A 14,827-nucleotide genomic window follows, 5' to 3' on the forward strand; every position below is an offset into this window, starting at 1 on the left:
GACTTAGAAAGATGTCTGCCTTGCAGCTGTGCAATCTTTCATTCACCACAAGCATTTGTTCAGGTTTTTTTTCAAGCATTCAGCTATCAGTACAAATTAATTTCAGTATTTGGTGTTTAAAACCAAAAAACTCATACAACTCTGATGCAGGCACACATTAGTCTGCAATTGCACACATTCATTGTTTTAATATCTATATCTTCACCAAATACAAAGTGAAGTTCCTACCCATAATATTTACAAGAGAGCAAATTTTGAAAAGACTAATTAGAACATATTCTGCAACTGATCACTTAAAGTTGAAATCACTGAGTTGAAAGCACAAGTCTCAAGAACCTTGATGGACAAAATGGGGGGGATCCTAATCAGCTTCTCAGAAAAGAAACAAAAGGCTCAACACCTGACAGAACTGCAGGAGCTGGTGTCCTCATTCTGCCAACCAACAGAAATACTCACCTTGACCACAGCTTGCTTTGCCATAATCCTATATAAATTACAGCACTAAGTATAGTTCCAAGACCACAAAACCAAAGCAATATGAGAAAAGGAAGTTGTTGGAGTTTTTTCTGGTGATGTGTTGCTTTATTAAAATAAAGATTAAAATGTCCACCTGCACATTTATAAAGAAGTGGTCCACCCCAGTAATCACTTGGAATTACTGGACCTTCCAGGTAAAAAACTTTCCCCCCCTCCACTCTTCTCTGCATCTTTTTCTGTACATAAGAAATGTGAAAATTAGCAATACAGGTGTAAACAATATGCAGATTTTAAGGTACCTATATGTAAGGAGCATGAAAAATTCTCTTGTGTTTTAAAGAACATACAGGTACCCAAAAGCAAACACAACTATACTACAGTACAGGTGGCAGGAACTTTGACCAGAATTGCTGTTTGCTAAGCTTGTGCACTGAACAAGTAGTAACCTGAAGGCTCCTCTTTCTACACAAGATGTCACAGCCCTTTAGCACATTCCATTAATAAAATTTCTAATTTAAACTCCCAAAATTCTTTTTTAATACAGTTCTCGAGGATAAAAGACAAAATATTTTCATATTCTCCTTTAATGCCGAATAATTAGATTTTTTTAAAATACCAACCTTCTTGTACATAATCATTAGAAAAATAAATCTGAGTTTAGAGACTAGAAGAAACCTGATGCTGATGGAAAGCCAATGATATGTGAACAGAAAATAGGATTGGATCCAAGAACTCTCATCATCATAAAAAGTAATCAAGTGGATGCACCAGAGAACAATGCTCTCCCCTCTTTTAGGCAATATTCTCACTAGAACAGTTTTCCATGACTGTTTCCAGGACTGCAATGGTTCAGACAGTGAAAGATGCAGATTAGACAACAGAAAATGAATAGCTGCAAAAACAGCACAGACATCTCTCAGGAATTCTGGATCTTTTTTCCAGTCTTGCTGAAACCTGAAATTATGCAAATTTCTAGGCAAGAATAAAATATTGAGAGATCACTCACTGTAGAGTGCATCATCACTCTGCACAGGCTGTCAATTCAGTTTCAGGTTCACTCAGTGTTGTGGGCCTTACATAAAGTCATAAATTGGTTAGGATACAAATGTTGGAAGGCAAATAGCCTCTGCTCATATGTCAAGGCAGCACCTCCAAGCAGAAGGAACCCTTTAACTACATGTCCCTGGAGCAGATTAAGTAGCTTCATAAATCCCTCTGAATAAAGTCTCACCTCTTGTGCAGTCAATATAATTCTGCTTACACTGGGGAATGTTCCTGGGCATCATCCAGAATATCTCCATTTTCTAACAGCAATTTCCTGTTCTGGAACTAGATCTACCTGTCCCCTGAGGGGGGAGTGGAGATGTTTATCACCAGGATGCTATAAGCTTGAGATGTATAAGCACCAGGACATACAGGGAACCATGTTTCATGGCTACATCCTCAGGTTCCAGCAATCACAGCTTCAGGATCCCCACAAGCCTATCATCACATCTGAACATTATGTTTAATACCTCCCCAATGGGCCTGTCTTCCAAGGAACTGTACAAATTCATAGTCTACTCATTTTGATCTCCCTAACATCACTGCACAAGTGAGACCCAGAATTCAACTATACTTGTGGGGAAAAAGCAATTCCTGGATTATAACTGTCATCAAGTTCTTCTATTGGGAGAAATGACTTATTGCCTATTCCACCCTCTCTTTATGATTTCAAAGATGTCTATAATATTGCCTCCCCACACCATTCAGCTGTCTCTTCTTCAGCATGAAGGGCTATAACTATTTAATCCCTCCTTTTATGGAAGCAATTGTTTTCTTTAGATTACCCTGTCACCCTTCTCTATATCTTTAGTTTTACAATACTCTTTCCGAGATGATGCAACCAGAAATGTAGCATTTAAGAGCAAACCTTGCATTTAAGCAGTGTAAAAATGAGATTTTCCTTTTTCCTTAATACTCTAAACTTGTTGACAGCTGTCAGGGTTGAGATGACATTTTAAAGAAGGATCCTCTCCCTTTCCTGAGCACTGACAGTATTTTAGAGCCTATCCATGCATCTGTACTGTCAGGTGACTTCTACTATAAATATACATAACTTTGCATTTATCAACACTGAATTTAATCTGCCATTTTATTACTAATATCAAAAGGGGTAGTATGATTCCCCCCCTCCCCAGGTTCAATATGCACTCTTAATATTTGTCTCTGCATCAGCCCATCCAAAGCATATGCAGTTTATACAACACAAACATGAAATTCCCTTATAATCTCTGCATTCTCTTCTCCCTCTTATTCACTGCCAGAGCAGTGCTACCAACACTCATTTATGAAACTTATTATTGACAGTTTACAGAATGATTACTTCATTTTTAATTGCTTCAAAGTTTTTCATCTCCATTAGAGGCAAAAATCATAGTGGAAGACTAGGCAGTAATTGCTGTAAAAGTTAATAAAAACGTAGAAAACAGATGCTTCTTCCATCCAAAAGCTCCAAGTCATAACAAGAAAAAAAATCAGATCTGCAAACTGCTGGGTTTAGCTGGGGTAGAGTTAATTTTCTTCATAGTAGCTAGTATGAGGCTATGTTTTAGATTTGTGCTGCAAAGTCACTTTCCCCATATCAACAGGTCCTACTGGCTCTCCAATGCCAAAAGCTAATGTGGTCCTGTGTCGTGGTTTCAGCCCAGCCGGTAACAAAGGACCACGCAGCCGCTCGCTCACTCCTCCCGTCCCCCTCCGGTGGGATAGGGGGGAGACGGAGAAGAGAAAAGAAAAAAACTGGAACCTCGAGGGTTGGGATAAGGGCAGTTTACTGGGACAACGCAAAAAAAAGTTACAACAACAACGACAGTACTAATGAAAGAGTATACAGAAAAGAGTGATGCACAGTGCAACTGCTCACCACCCGGGACCCGACGCTCCGCCACTTCCCCCACGGAAAGTCCAGAGAGAGCAGAAGAGCCCTCCCCCCAGCCCACTCCCCATATATATACTGGGCATGATGTCACATGGTATGGAATAGCTCCTTGGCTAGTTCAGGTCAGCTGCCCTGGCTATGCCCCCCCCACCTCCCAGGTTCCTGTAAAAATTAACTCTATCCCAGCTGAACCCAGGACATTATCCACCCCTTATTCTATACCTTTTACATCATGCCCAGATCTTACATCTTCCAATCAACCACTACCACTTTCCTTGTCTTATATATATATACATATGTATATGGACCCCCCCCCTCCACACACACACATACAAATAGTATTCCCTTAGTCAATGGGTTATCCCTCCAATGTGTCCATCAATTTTATTTAGTCCATGACTTTGGGGCTCCATCTGTTGTGACACTTCAGGATAAGAGAGATGGTGTGAGGTGTTGGGTTGTTGTATGCTGTCTCTGGAACTTCTGGCTGGTACATTTGGTGCAACCCACACCCTTGGTCTGCAGGTCGAAGATGTTGATCTTGAGGAAATTGCTGGGCGCCAGTTCAAGTTCTATCACTGTTGTTCTTGGCTCAGTTTCAAAGTCCATCCTTCAGTCATTTGGGTAATTCTTGCAGTAATACCCTTGATATGGCATATAGACACTATAGATACAATGACATACATTGGCAGGTTATTTAGCAGTTAAATATCATACAGCCTAGTTCACGGGCTATTCTCTCCCAAAATCAAATCTCCCTGAGGTACACATCGAACTTCCCCATCCTTCTGCATCACCCACCAGGTGTACCCAGGTCCCTGAGCAAAAACAACCCCTTGGATGGGTTTGTCTCTGCGTGAGGGAGGACTAACCCAGACTGTCTTTCTTAACATACTCCTCATGTGCACTACAGGAACTTTATCCCCTTCTATAGTATGTGGAAGTCTTGGTTGGGCGGGGCCCGCCCGATTGGTGGATCCTCTAGTATTAACTAACCAGGTGGCTTTGTTAAATGTGTATCCCAATGTTTGAGAGTTCCACCCCCCATTGCTCTCAATGTAGTTTTCAGCAGTCCATTGTATCGTTCGATTTTTCCGGAGGCTGGTGCGTGATAAGGGATGTGATATACCCACTCAATGCCATGTTCTTTGGCCCAGGTGTCTATGAGGTTGTTTCGGAAGTGAGTCCCGTTGTCCGACTCAATTCTTTCTGGGGTACCGTGTTGTCATAAGACTTTCTCTTCAAGGCCCAGGATAGTGTTCTGGGCAGCGGCGTGGGACACAGGATATGTTTCCAGCCATCCAGTGGTTGCTTCCACCATTGTAAGCACATGGCACTTGCCTTGGCGGGTTTGCAGGAGTGTGATATAGTCAATCTGCCAGGCCTCCCACTGTTTATATTTCAGCCATCGCCCTCCATACGACAGGGGTTTCAGTCGCTTGGCTTGCTTAATTGCAGCACATGTTTCACATTCATGGATAACCTGTGCAATACTGCCCATGGTCAAGTCCACCCCTCGATCACGAGCCCATCTATATGTTGCATCTCTTCCCTGATGGCCCGAGGTATCATGGGCCCACTGAGCCATAAATAGCTCACCCCTACGTTGCCAGTCCAGGTCCACCTGAGACACTTCAATCTTGGCAGCCTGATCCACCTGTTGGTTGTTTTGATGTTCTTCAGTGGCCCCACTCTTGGGTACGTGGGCATCTACGTGATGTACTTTTACAACCAGATTCTCTAGCCGTGACGCAATATCTTGCCACAGTGGGGCAGCCCAAATGGGTTTGCCTCTGTGCTGCCAGTTGCTCTGCTTCCATTGCTGTAGCCACCCCCATAGGGCATTTGCCACCATCTATGAGTCAGTATAGAGATAGAGCACTGGCCACTTTTCTCTTTCAGCAATGTCTAACGCTAGCTGGATGGCTTTCACCTCTGTAAACTGGCTCGATTCAACTTCTCCTTCAGCAGTTTCTGCGACTAGTCGTGTAGGACTCCATACAGCAGCCTTCCACCTCCAATGTTTTCCCACAATGCGACAGGACCCATCAGTGAACAGGGCATATTGCCTCTCATTTTCTGGCAGTTTATTATACAGCGGGGCCTCTTCAGCCCGTGTCACCTCCTCCTCTGGTGACATTCCAAAATTTTTGCCTTCTGGCCAGTCCATTATCACTTCCACAATTCCTGGGTGACTGGGGTTTCCTATGCGAGCCCATTGTGTGATCAGTGCGGCCCACTTACTCCACGTGGCATCAGTTGCATGATGTGTAGAGGAGACCCTCCCTTTGAACATCCAGCCCAGCACTGGCAGTCGGGGTGCTAAGAGGAGCTGTGCTTCAGTACCAACCACTTCTGAGGCAGCTCAAACTCCTTCATATGCTGCCAATATCTCTTTTTCAGTTGGAGTATAGCGAGCCTCGGATCCTCTGTATCCCCGACTCCAAAACCCCAGGGGTCGGCCTCGGGTCTCCCCAGGTGCTTTCTGCCAGAGGCTCCAGGTAGGGCCATTCTCCCCAGCTGCAGTGTAGAGCACATTTTTCACATCTTGTCCTGCCCAGACTGGCCCAAGAGCTACTGCATGAACAATCTCCCGCTTAATTTGTTCAAAAGCTTGTCGTTGCTCAGGCCCCCATTTAAAATCATTCTTCTTCCGGGTAACTGGTAGAGAGGACTTACAATTTGACTGTAATTTGGAATATGCATTCTCCAAAGCCCACAACACCTAAGAAAGCCTGTGTTTCCTTTTTATTAGTTGGTGGGGACATAGCTGCTATTTTGTTGATCACATCCATAGGGATCTGACGACGCCCGTCTTGCCATTTTACTCCTAAGAACTGGATCTCCTGTGCAGGTCCCTTGACCTTACTTTCTTTTATGGCAAAACCAGCCTTCAAAAGGATTTGGATTATTTTCTTCCCTTTCTCAAAAACTTCTTCTGCCGTGTTGCCCCATACGATGATGTCATCAATGTATTGCAGGTGCTCTGGAGCTTCACCTTTTTTCCAGTGCAGCCTGGATCAGTCCATGGCAAATAGTGGGGCTGTGTTTCCACCCCGGGGCAGTCGATTCCAGGTGTACTGGACACCCCTCCAAGTAAGGCAAACTGTGGCCTGCACTCCGCTGCCAAAGGGATGGAAAAAAAATGCATTAGCAATGTCAACTGTGGCATACCACTTAGCTGCCTTTGGATTCCAGTTCATATTGAAGCTCTAACATATCTGGCACAGCAGCGCTCAGCGGTGGCGTGACTTCATTCAGCCCACGATAGTCTACTGTTAGTCTCCATTCCCCATTAGATTTCCGCACGGGCCATATGGGACTATTAAAGGGTGAGTGAGTCTTGCTGATCACTCCTTGACTCTCCAATTGGCAAATCAGCTTATGGATGGGGATCAGGGAATCTCGGTTGGTGCGATATTGCCGCCGGTGCACCGTCGTGGTAGCAATTGGCACCTGTTGTTCTTCAACCTTCAGCAACCCCCACAACCGAAGGGTCTTGAGAGAGACCAGGCAGGGTAGACAGCTGTTCAATCTCCTCCGTCTCCAATGCAGCTATACCAAAAGCCCAACGGTACCCTTTTGGGTCCTTGAAATATCCCCTCCTGAGATAATCTATACCAAGGATGCACGGGGCCTCTGGGCCACTCACAATGGGGTGTTTCTGCCACTCATTCCCGGTTAGACTCACTTCAGCTTCCAATACGGTTAGCTCTTGGGATCCCCCTGTCACACCAGAAATATAGATGGGTTCTGCCCCTTTATAACTTGATGGCATTAGGGTGCATTGTGCACCAGTGTCTACTACAGCCTTATATTCCTGTGGGTCTGATGTGCCAGGCCATCGAATCCAACACTGTCCAGTAGACTCGGTTGTCCCCTCTCCTCCACCTGGCTGGAGGCAGGGCCCCCTCTAATCCTGGTTAGAATATTCGTTACTCACTTTCGCACACGTGAATCAGAAGTCCCTTCAAGAGGATCAGAAATGTGATCAGCCCATCTACTGCATCTGGGGGACTCCTCACGGGAAACTGGAGCAGCAGTTTTCCAAGAAGAATCCTCTTTCCTGGTTGCTTTTTCTCGCAACTCCCGTACCCGTGCATCCAGGACTGAGGTAGGTTTTCCATCCCACTTCCTCATGTCCTCTCCATGGTCACGCAGGTAAAACCACAGGTTAGCCCGTCGTGTGTACTTTCCTCTCTCTTGGGCAGAGGAATGCTTACTCCCAATAGCTGCGATGCGGGCCTGTACAGGTGGGGAGGAGGGCATATCCACTTTGAATTGCTGGAACTCTTGGGACAATTCCTCTACAGCCGAGACACAGGCCCGTAGGGAGGAAGAGAGACTTCCTTCGTATTGCCGGAGTTGGACAGCCAATTCATCCACCGTTTGTCCATGGCCTTCTTTCCAGGACATTACTGCCAATGAGTTGGCATAGGTTGGTGGTGCACTTCGTAGAAACTTCCGCCACATGGGTTGTGTGCATTGGACTTCATCTGGGTCTATGGGTGACTGCGCATTTTCTGGATCATTATAAATCACCTCCAGCACGGCTAATTCCCTCAGGTACTGGATACCTCTCTCCATGGTGGTCCACTTGCCTTGGTGACATGTAACTTCATCCTTGAAGGGGTATCTTTCCTTCACACCTGACAGAAGTCGCCTCCAGAGGCTGAGGACTTGTGTTTTTCTCCCAATCGCCTTGTCAATGCCCCCTTCCCTAGACAGAGATCCCAACTGCTTGGCTTCCTTACCCTCTAATTCCACACTACTAGCCCCATTATCCCAGCATCGGAGCAGCCAGGTAACAATGTGCTCACCTGGGTGGCGGCTAAAATCTTTTCGCATGTCACGCAACTCACTCAGGGATAGAGATCGGGTGATTATTTCAGGTTCTGCCTCCTCCTCCTGTTCTCGTGATGACCCTGGTTCATCTTCATCTCTCACTGAGCGAACTGATTTCTTTGTGTGTTTCTTTTTCTGTACAGGGGCGACTGATACTGGCACAGGTTGGTTCTCTGGTTTAGCTGCAGTACCTGTCACCAGGGTTGGGGTAGCCGCGCTGCCTGTTGCCGGGGTAGGGGTAGCCACGGTGCCTGTTGCCGGGGTAGGGGTAGCCACGGTGCCTGCTGTCCTGTTTTCCATCTTTTCCCCCTTTTCTCCCTGAGGGTGCTGCCTAATATCAAGCAGTGTTTGGTAGATACTGGCCAGGGCCCAGCACAGTGCAGCAAGTTGTACGTCTTTGGAATAGCCACAGCATTTTCCTTTCAAATATTCTACCACTTCATGAGGGTTCTGTAGTTGTTCGGGAGTGAACTTCCAAGCCACTGGGGGTGAGAAGTTCTCTAGATACCTGCCCATATCCTCCCACATGCTGTGCCACCCATGAATATCCAGCTTTGGGGCAGATCTCTGGGTGGTACTCTCTTTAAGAGCCTTTTTGTAGCCCTAAACAAGACCTGAAACATATTCAGGAGGCATAGCACTAACAGCACACTGGCTTGTGCATCCCAAGGATATTCAAAATTCTCAAAAGCTGTTGTAATTAGTCGGAAGGAGAAAAGGGAGGCGAACGGACGGGGGGAAGTATCCCCCCCCTAACTTCCCCATGGATTGGCTGTAATTACCAATAAAATCCGATAGAAGGTGCCCTAAGTATGGAAATGATATCACTGCCTCATACAGATACCAGCTTAACCTCATGACCAGTGATGTAATCATTTCACAAGTCGACATTGCCCAGTACAGCAAAATGATAATCCCAATCACTCTCCCAGAGGTGAGAAACGTAACTACAGGGAATACATAGAGTATATAAGGACTTACAAAACGCCACCATGTAAACAAATTAATCAACATTGTGACTAACATCTATTTATCTGATATAAGGAATGTGTATGACAAATTTGTTTCAACACGCTCTAGCCAGATCTGTCGTTATCTCAACCCTTAGGGCCCCACGTTGGGCGCCAAAAAGGACTGTCGTGGTTTCAGCCCAGCCGGTAACAAAGGACCACGCAGCCGCTCGCTCACTCCTCCCGCCCCCTCCGGTGGGATAGGGGGGAGACGGAGAAGAGAAAAGAAAAAAAACTGGAACCTCGAGGGTTGGGATAAGGGCAGTTTACTGGGACAACGCAAAAAAAAGTTACAACAACAACGACGGTACTAATGAAAGAGTATACAGAAAAGAGTGATGCACAGTGCAACTGCTCACCACCCGGGACCCGACGCTCCACCACTTCCCCCACCGAAAGTCCAGAGAGAGCAGGAGAGCCCTCCCCCCGGCCCACTCCCCATGTATATACTGGGCATGATGTCACATGGTATGGAATAGCTCCTTGGCTAGTTCAGGTCAGCTGCCCCGGCTATGCCCCCCCACCTCCCAGGTTCCTGTAAAAATTAACTCTATCCCAGCTGAACCCAGGACATCCTGTGAACAAGTTTTTTCTTCTACTGCTCCACCAAAACATATACCATAAAAAAACAAAGATTCATGTTCTTCCTGCTGTTTGTCCTTATAAGCAACAAAGCTGTAGGGGAGGACTGCATCTAAACATAAGAGGACTTGTCAGCTAGACTTCCTGCTTTGTGTCTCTTCCTCAGATAGCAGGAAGCTACTTACACCCTCATGTTGGCAATTAATATAGTCACCTTACCGGGCTGCCAGCGAGACAAAAGAAAAGTTCTGTACTCTGAAGAGCTCCAGCATAAGATGAGCCAATTGCTTATTCACTTGCAAATACCCTATTTATGTCCCCAAGGACTTTTATATAGTCAGACAGTTTGCACTTCAGAAAGTTTTGCTGCACACAAAGTGAAAAAAAGCAAAACCAACATACTCCATAGTATTATGAGCCAAAACCCAATCACAAGATTTTAAGTAATGCATTTTTTTTTTCCCCTTACAGCTGCACAGGCCCACATTTGTCCTTTGAAGTTCAAAACTAAAAATGCTTCTTTTGTTAATGGAAAGCTGATATCATCACATAATCACAAAACTTCAGAACTCAGGCTTTAAGAGAATAAACATCACAAGCTGGCAATATTAAAAAAACATGAGCTGATGATAATGACAAGCCAAAAAAGGTAATAAGCATGGTGTATTAGGAGGAATATTCTGTCCTTACTAAATGCAGATTTTCTCACTTACTAAAAGCTTGCATTTCAAACCTTTTGTGAAATTCATCACCACATTGCCTCAAGCTTGGAGCTCCGACTGAAGAATTTAAGAGCAGCATACTGCAGAGCAACATGGGGCCCAACACATATTGAACCTTGGTAGTAATTCACAAGGACACTATAGGGCTATTTGTAACAAACACAGACTAGCACATTTTCAGAAACTGGGACACATTTTTGGATGTAATAACACCTACCACTAATGCAAGACTCACCATGGAAAAGGCAAAACGATAATTTGATTTTAAATGTGTAATTCACTTGTTTCTTTGGTGTGTGTATCTGAAGAGAATGAAATTTCTGGAGCTGCAATACTCCTGTGACTTCACAGAATCTTGTGCTGGAAATTATGATCATATTAAGGCATTCTTTTGTGTTCCCAAGGAAGCTGTATCAAGTTTCAGTGTTTGTAACAGCCACCTTGGAATCAAAAGTTTACCTGGGGAATTCAATAATGCTTCCTATTGCAGGATGAGCTAATACAGCATTTAACTTTTATCATCTTCTGCAACAGAATTCTGCACTACTGCTCACTGATCTGTCTTCAGCCAAGTGATTTCCAGTGAGTTAAGTCACCAATATTTTTATTGCCCTTTCTATATTGCTGATAACATCTTTCATTCAGCAAAAACTGTTTGCAATACTGGCTAGGTAGATTCTACCAAGGAGGAAGATTTGTTTTTCAGAGCGCCTCTCTTCCAGGTCTTCAGCCAGATCAGGTTCTTGAACTCCCAAACTTAAAGTAAGCATGCTCATTCAGGGGAAGTTGTCTCCCAGAATTTATTCCATTTGCCATTCCCAGTTGATTTAGATTTGAACGCTATGCTTCATAGAGCTCAAATACCAACAGGAATCTAGCCACAATAACTGCTTTGTGTGAGGGTCTCAAAAATTTGTTTTGGGTGTCTTCCTACATTGCTACGCTGATACAGAAAGTAATCAGAAGCAGCAGCACTCTCACTTCCAGATTAAGTTACCCTGGCTACGTATACAATAGCAAGTAGTGCAGCATAGCAAGAGCCAGTACTGAAGACCAAGTATTCATACTACGTACTTCAGGCATTTTACTTCAGACTAGTTCTGATCTGGTCCTGTGGACTGAAAACCCATTAGTTGAGTGCATCTTTCAATCTGGTTTCATCTGAAAAAACTCAAGTTCATGTGATCTGTGATCACTCTGCAATGCCAACCTAAGTACAGTAAGTAGAGATAACTAAGATTCACTTCAAAAGTTCACATCCGATCCAAACACTAATACAGTTGCATGCACCCTGTACATTAGTTGCCTTCTTTCTCATGTTCAGCTATATCTTTATCTTGAAACAACTATCAGACTCCTCATCCTCATGCCTAATCAGCTTCCCAAACTGAAAGGGGGGATAATATCTTAAGATACAAGCCATTGTGCTCTACAGAGGGTATAAAACATCAAGGATATTATATCCAATAGATGAGTCAACAGGCAGCCCAATAATCCTTATAGTTACATGAGAAAAGACAAAATTCATATGATGGGAGGGAAATTTAGCAAATGGTAAGAGGGCAAGGCTATATAGACCTTTGTTGTTCATGTTGCAGGTGATCTATCAAACACCTGTATGTGCCTCAGAGGAAAAACTCAGGGTTCCTAGCATGGACCTTTCCCCATCTTTCCTTATTCAAAGAACAGCAGCTACTGGTTTACAAAGTTTCAGTGAAGGAAAACTAACCTTCAAACAGATGCTTCCATAATGCCATTTGTAATAAAATAATTTTTTCCATGGCCTGCAGATACCAAACAACATAACAGCAATGGAAAGACAGGATCTGAAGTAGATCAGAACCATTAAGTGATCATGATCTATCCTGTGTTACCACTCCAAATCAAACCTGTCCAATTAAATTAAAGGGTCCAATTAAATAAAAGCAAATCTCTTAAAGGTAGGCTGTCCAGGAAATAGAAGTTGCTCAATTTTTTTTTTTTTTTTTCCTTTTACTATCACCTGTTTTTATGAACACCACAGTTTGGTATATGCAGCTTTCCCAGTCAAAAAAGACTTGGCCTAAACCCTAACTATCTACAATTTGAGGTCAAGACAAAACCAATAAACTCTGAAGTCACTTCAAGGTCTATTCATCTAAAATTTGAAAATTTAGTTCAATTACTCAGAAACTATCCAAATTTTAGCTTCTGTGTGCACACATACCCAAGTAAAATAGTTCATAACAAGTAACAAATGCACAAAGAACCAAAAAACCCAACCTTTTTATAGTTAAAAAAAAAATCCAAAGCAAAATAAATTTAAGCTATACAGACACAAGAATATTAAGTAAATATTTAATGTATTTCTGATTTAGTTCATTTCATTGTCAGAGAAGGAAAAGTCAGCCACTGCACACAGCTCTCATCTCAATATGGCAAGCCTTCAAAACAATCCACTAAAAAGAGCATCTCCAGAGATTTTGTTGACTGGTTGATAAACCTCTTGAAAGCCTACACCCACGCACATGTCACATGAAGACAACACAAAAGCTGAGTCAAGTTTCTGACTCCAAATACTTCTTGACTGGTCCCACCAAGCATCAATAGCAAACAGGGATGGCCAGAAGAGACCTACTCATTGCCCTAACTGACTTCTCACAGCACTTCACAACAAAGGAGGCACAGTTTATAGGCTAGCGCTCAAAGCAACAAAACCTGAATCATGGAATGTGCCCATTACGCTCTCCTGCTGTTCTATTGAAAAGACCAGGTAAACAGGCACCACACTAAAACAGTCATCAGCTTATTACCTAGCCGTGCCACAGAAATTACTTGCCGAGTGTGTACATCGGTGAGTCTGAACACCAACTACGACCCCAGCCTAAAGTGTGCGCCTGCGATACAATCTCTCGCAAACAAATAAAGCCAATATTCATTAAAGAGTAATAAACGTTACTCCTGAATACCAGGCTGCCTGGGCGCAGGGCTGATCCCGCCCAGGGTGACAATTTAGTTCATTCAAGCGTACGCTATGCTCGTACATTTAGGAAAAAAAAAAACAGCGACCCGGGTCACGGCTTTAGCAATCTAATAGCAGCCAAATGAGCGGGGCCGCCACACGCTTCAGCGGAACCAAGCCAGTTTACCGCCGTTTAACAGCCCCGCAGGCCGGGGAAAGGCAGCGCGGCCGTCCCTCGGGGCGCAGTACCCGCCCAAGGCCCCTGCCCGCGCCCCTGGCGGGCACCCACGGCCCCGCGCTCCCGCCGCCCCACCTACGCCTCCACCACCCACCTCCGCCAGAGACGCCACTTGAGCAGTTGCGCGCTCGGTAAGATGCTCCCGCCGGGGACCTACCAGGTAATCCATGTACCGGGTGGCGCCGGGCGCCACGCTGCCGAGGAAGTCTCCGGGGCCGCAGGCGCCCCACCGCGAGGGGAAGCGGCGCTTCCTGACACCGCCCCGTCGGGCTCGGCAGACACGGGGAGCTCAGCCACCGCCGCAAGGTACAAGGGCTGGTGGAGGCTCAGCACTGTCAGAGCCGCCCACTGCTGCTGTTGCACGCACCGCAGCAGCCCTGCGCACGAAAGGGGGGGGAGGAGGGGGGGCGAGGAGGAGAGGGGGGGAGGAGGGGGGGAGAGGAGGAGAGGGGGGAGGAGGGGGGGGAGAGGAGGAATTAGGAAGAGGGGGGGAGGGGGGGGGGAGAGAGGGGGAGGGGGGGGAGGGGGGGGGGAGAGAGGGGGGGGGGGAGAGAGGGGGGGGGGAGAGAGGGGGGGGGAGAGAGGGGGGGGGGAGAGAGGGGGGGGGGAGAGAGAGGGGGGGGGAGAGAGAGGGGGGAGAGAGAACAAGCGCACAGCCGACGCCCAACCCAGCACCAACACCGAGAACCTCCGTCCCGTTTCGCCGCGCACGACGTCGCTATCAGCTGATCACACACGTAGGGCGCGAGGAGGACGCTCTTAAAGGCGTACGCGCCCAGCAAAGAAACTGTCGATGTGGGTGAGGGGTATCGAGGTATTTTCATCGGCTTCTTGCGGGCGTGTGGTGGGCTGGGCCACCCGCGAGGGTCATCCTCTAGCTGCTGTTCTTGTGCCCCGTTTGAGATGTTACCTACCCCAGAGCTTCTGCCTGAATTGGAAAAAGCCAAGTAGGTGCAAAGGATTTCTGCTGCCCCTATGCGCCAATTATACTTTTCTCAATGCAAAGGTGTGGGTGCTCTGGTAGAGCAGGTGAGTGCCAAGGAGGCCATGAGCAGCTGGTTGTGGACTCTGTGGTGCATGACAGCTCCATCC

General features: G+C 45.8%; 1 protein-coding gene across 3 annotated transcripts in view; it reads right to left on the reverse strand.

The window, feature by feature from the left end:
* The window catches only part of LOC121232410 (ADP-ribosylation factor-like protein 15), a 272,332-nt gene extending 258,191 nt beyond the window's left edge, over positions 1-14,141 (reverse strand). For all 3 annotated transcript variants that reach the window (XM_041121602.1, XM_041121601.1, XM_041121600.1), the window contains exon 1: positions 13,893-14,141. In XM_041121602.1, coding sequence (XP_040977536.1) covers positions 13,893-13,904 — 12 coding nt within the window. In that variant the 5' untranslated portion in view covers positions 13,905-14,141. The remainder of the gene's footprint in view (positions 1-13,892) is intronic.
* Between the last annotated feature and the right edge of the window lie 686 nt (positions 14,142-14,827).

Source organism: Aquila chrysaetos (genome assembly GCF_900496995.4).
Source record: "Aquila chrysaetos chrysaetos chromosome W unlocalized genomic scaffold, bAquChr1.4 W_unloc_3, whole genome shotgun sequence".
NCBI classification, from domain to species: Eukaryota; Metazoa; Chordata; class Aves; order Accipitriformes; family Accipitridae; genus Aquila; species Aquila chrysaetos.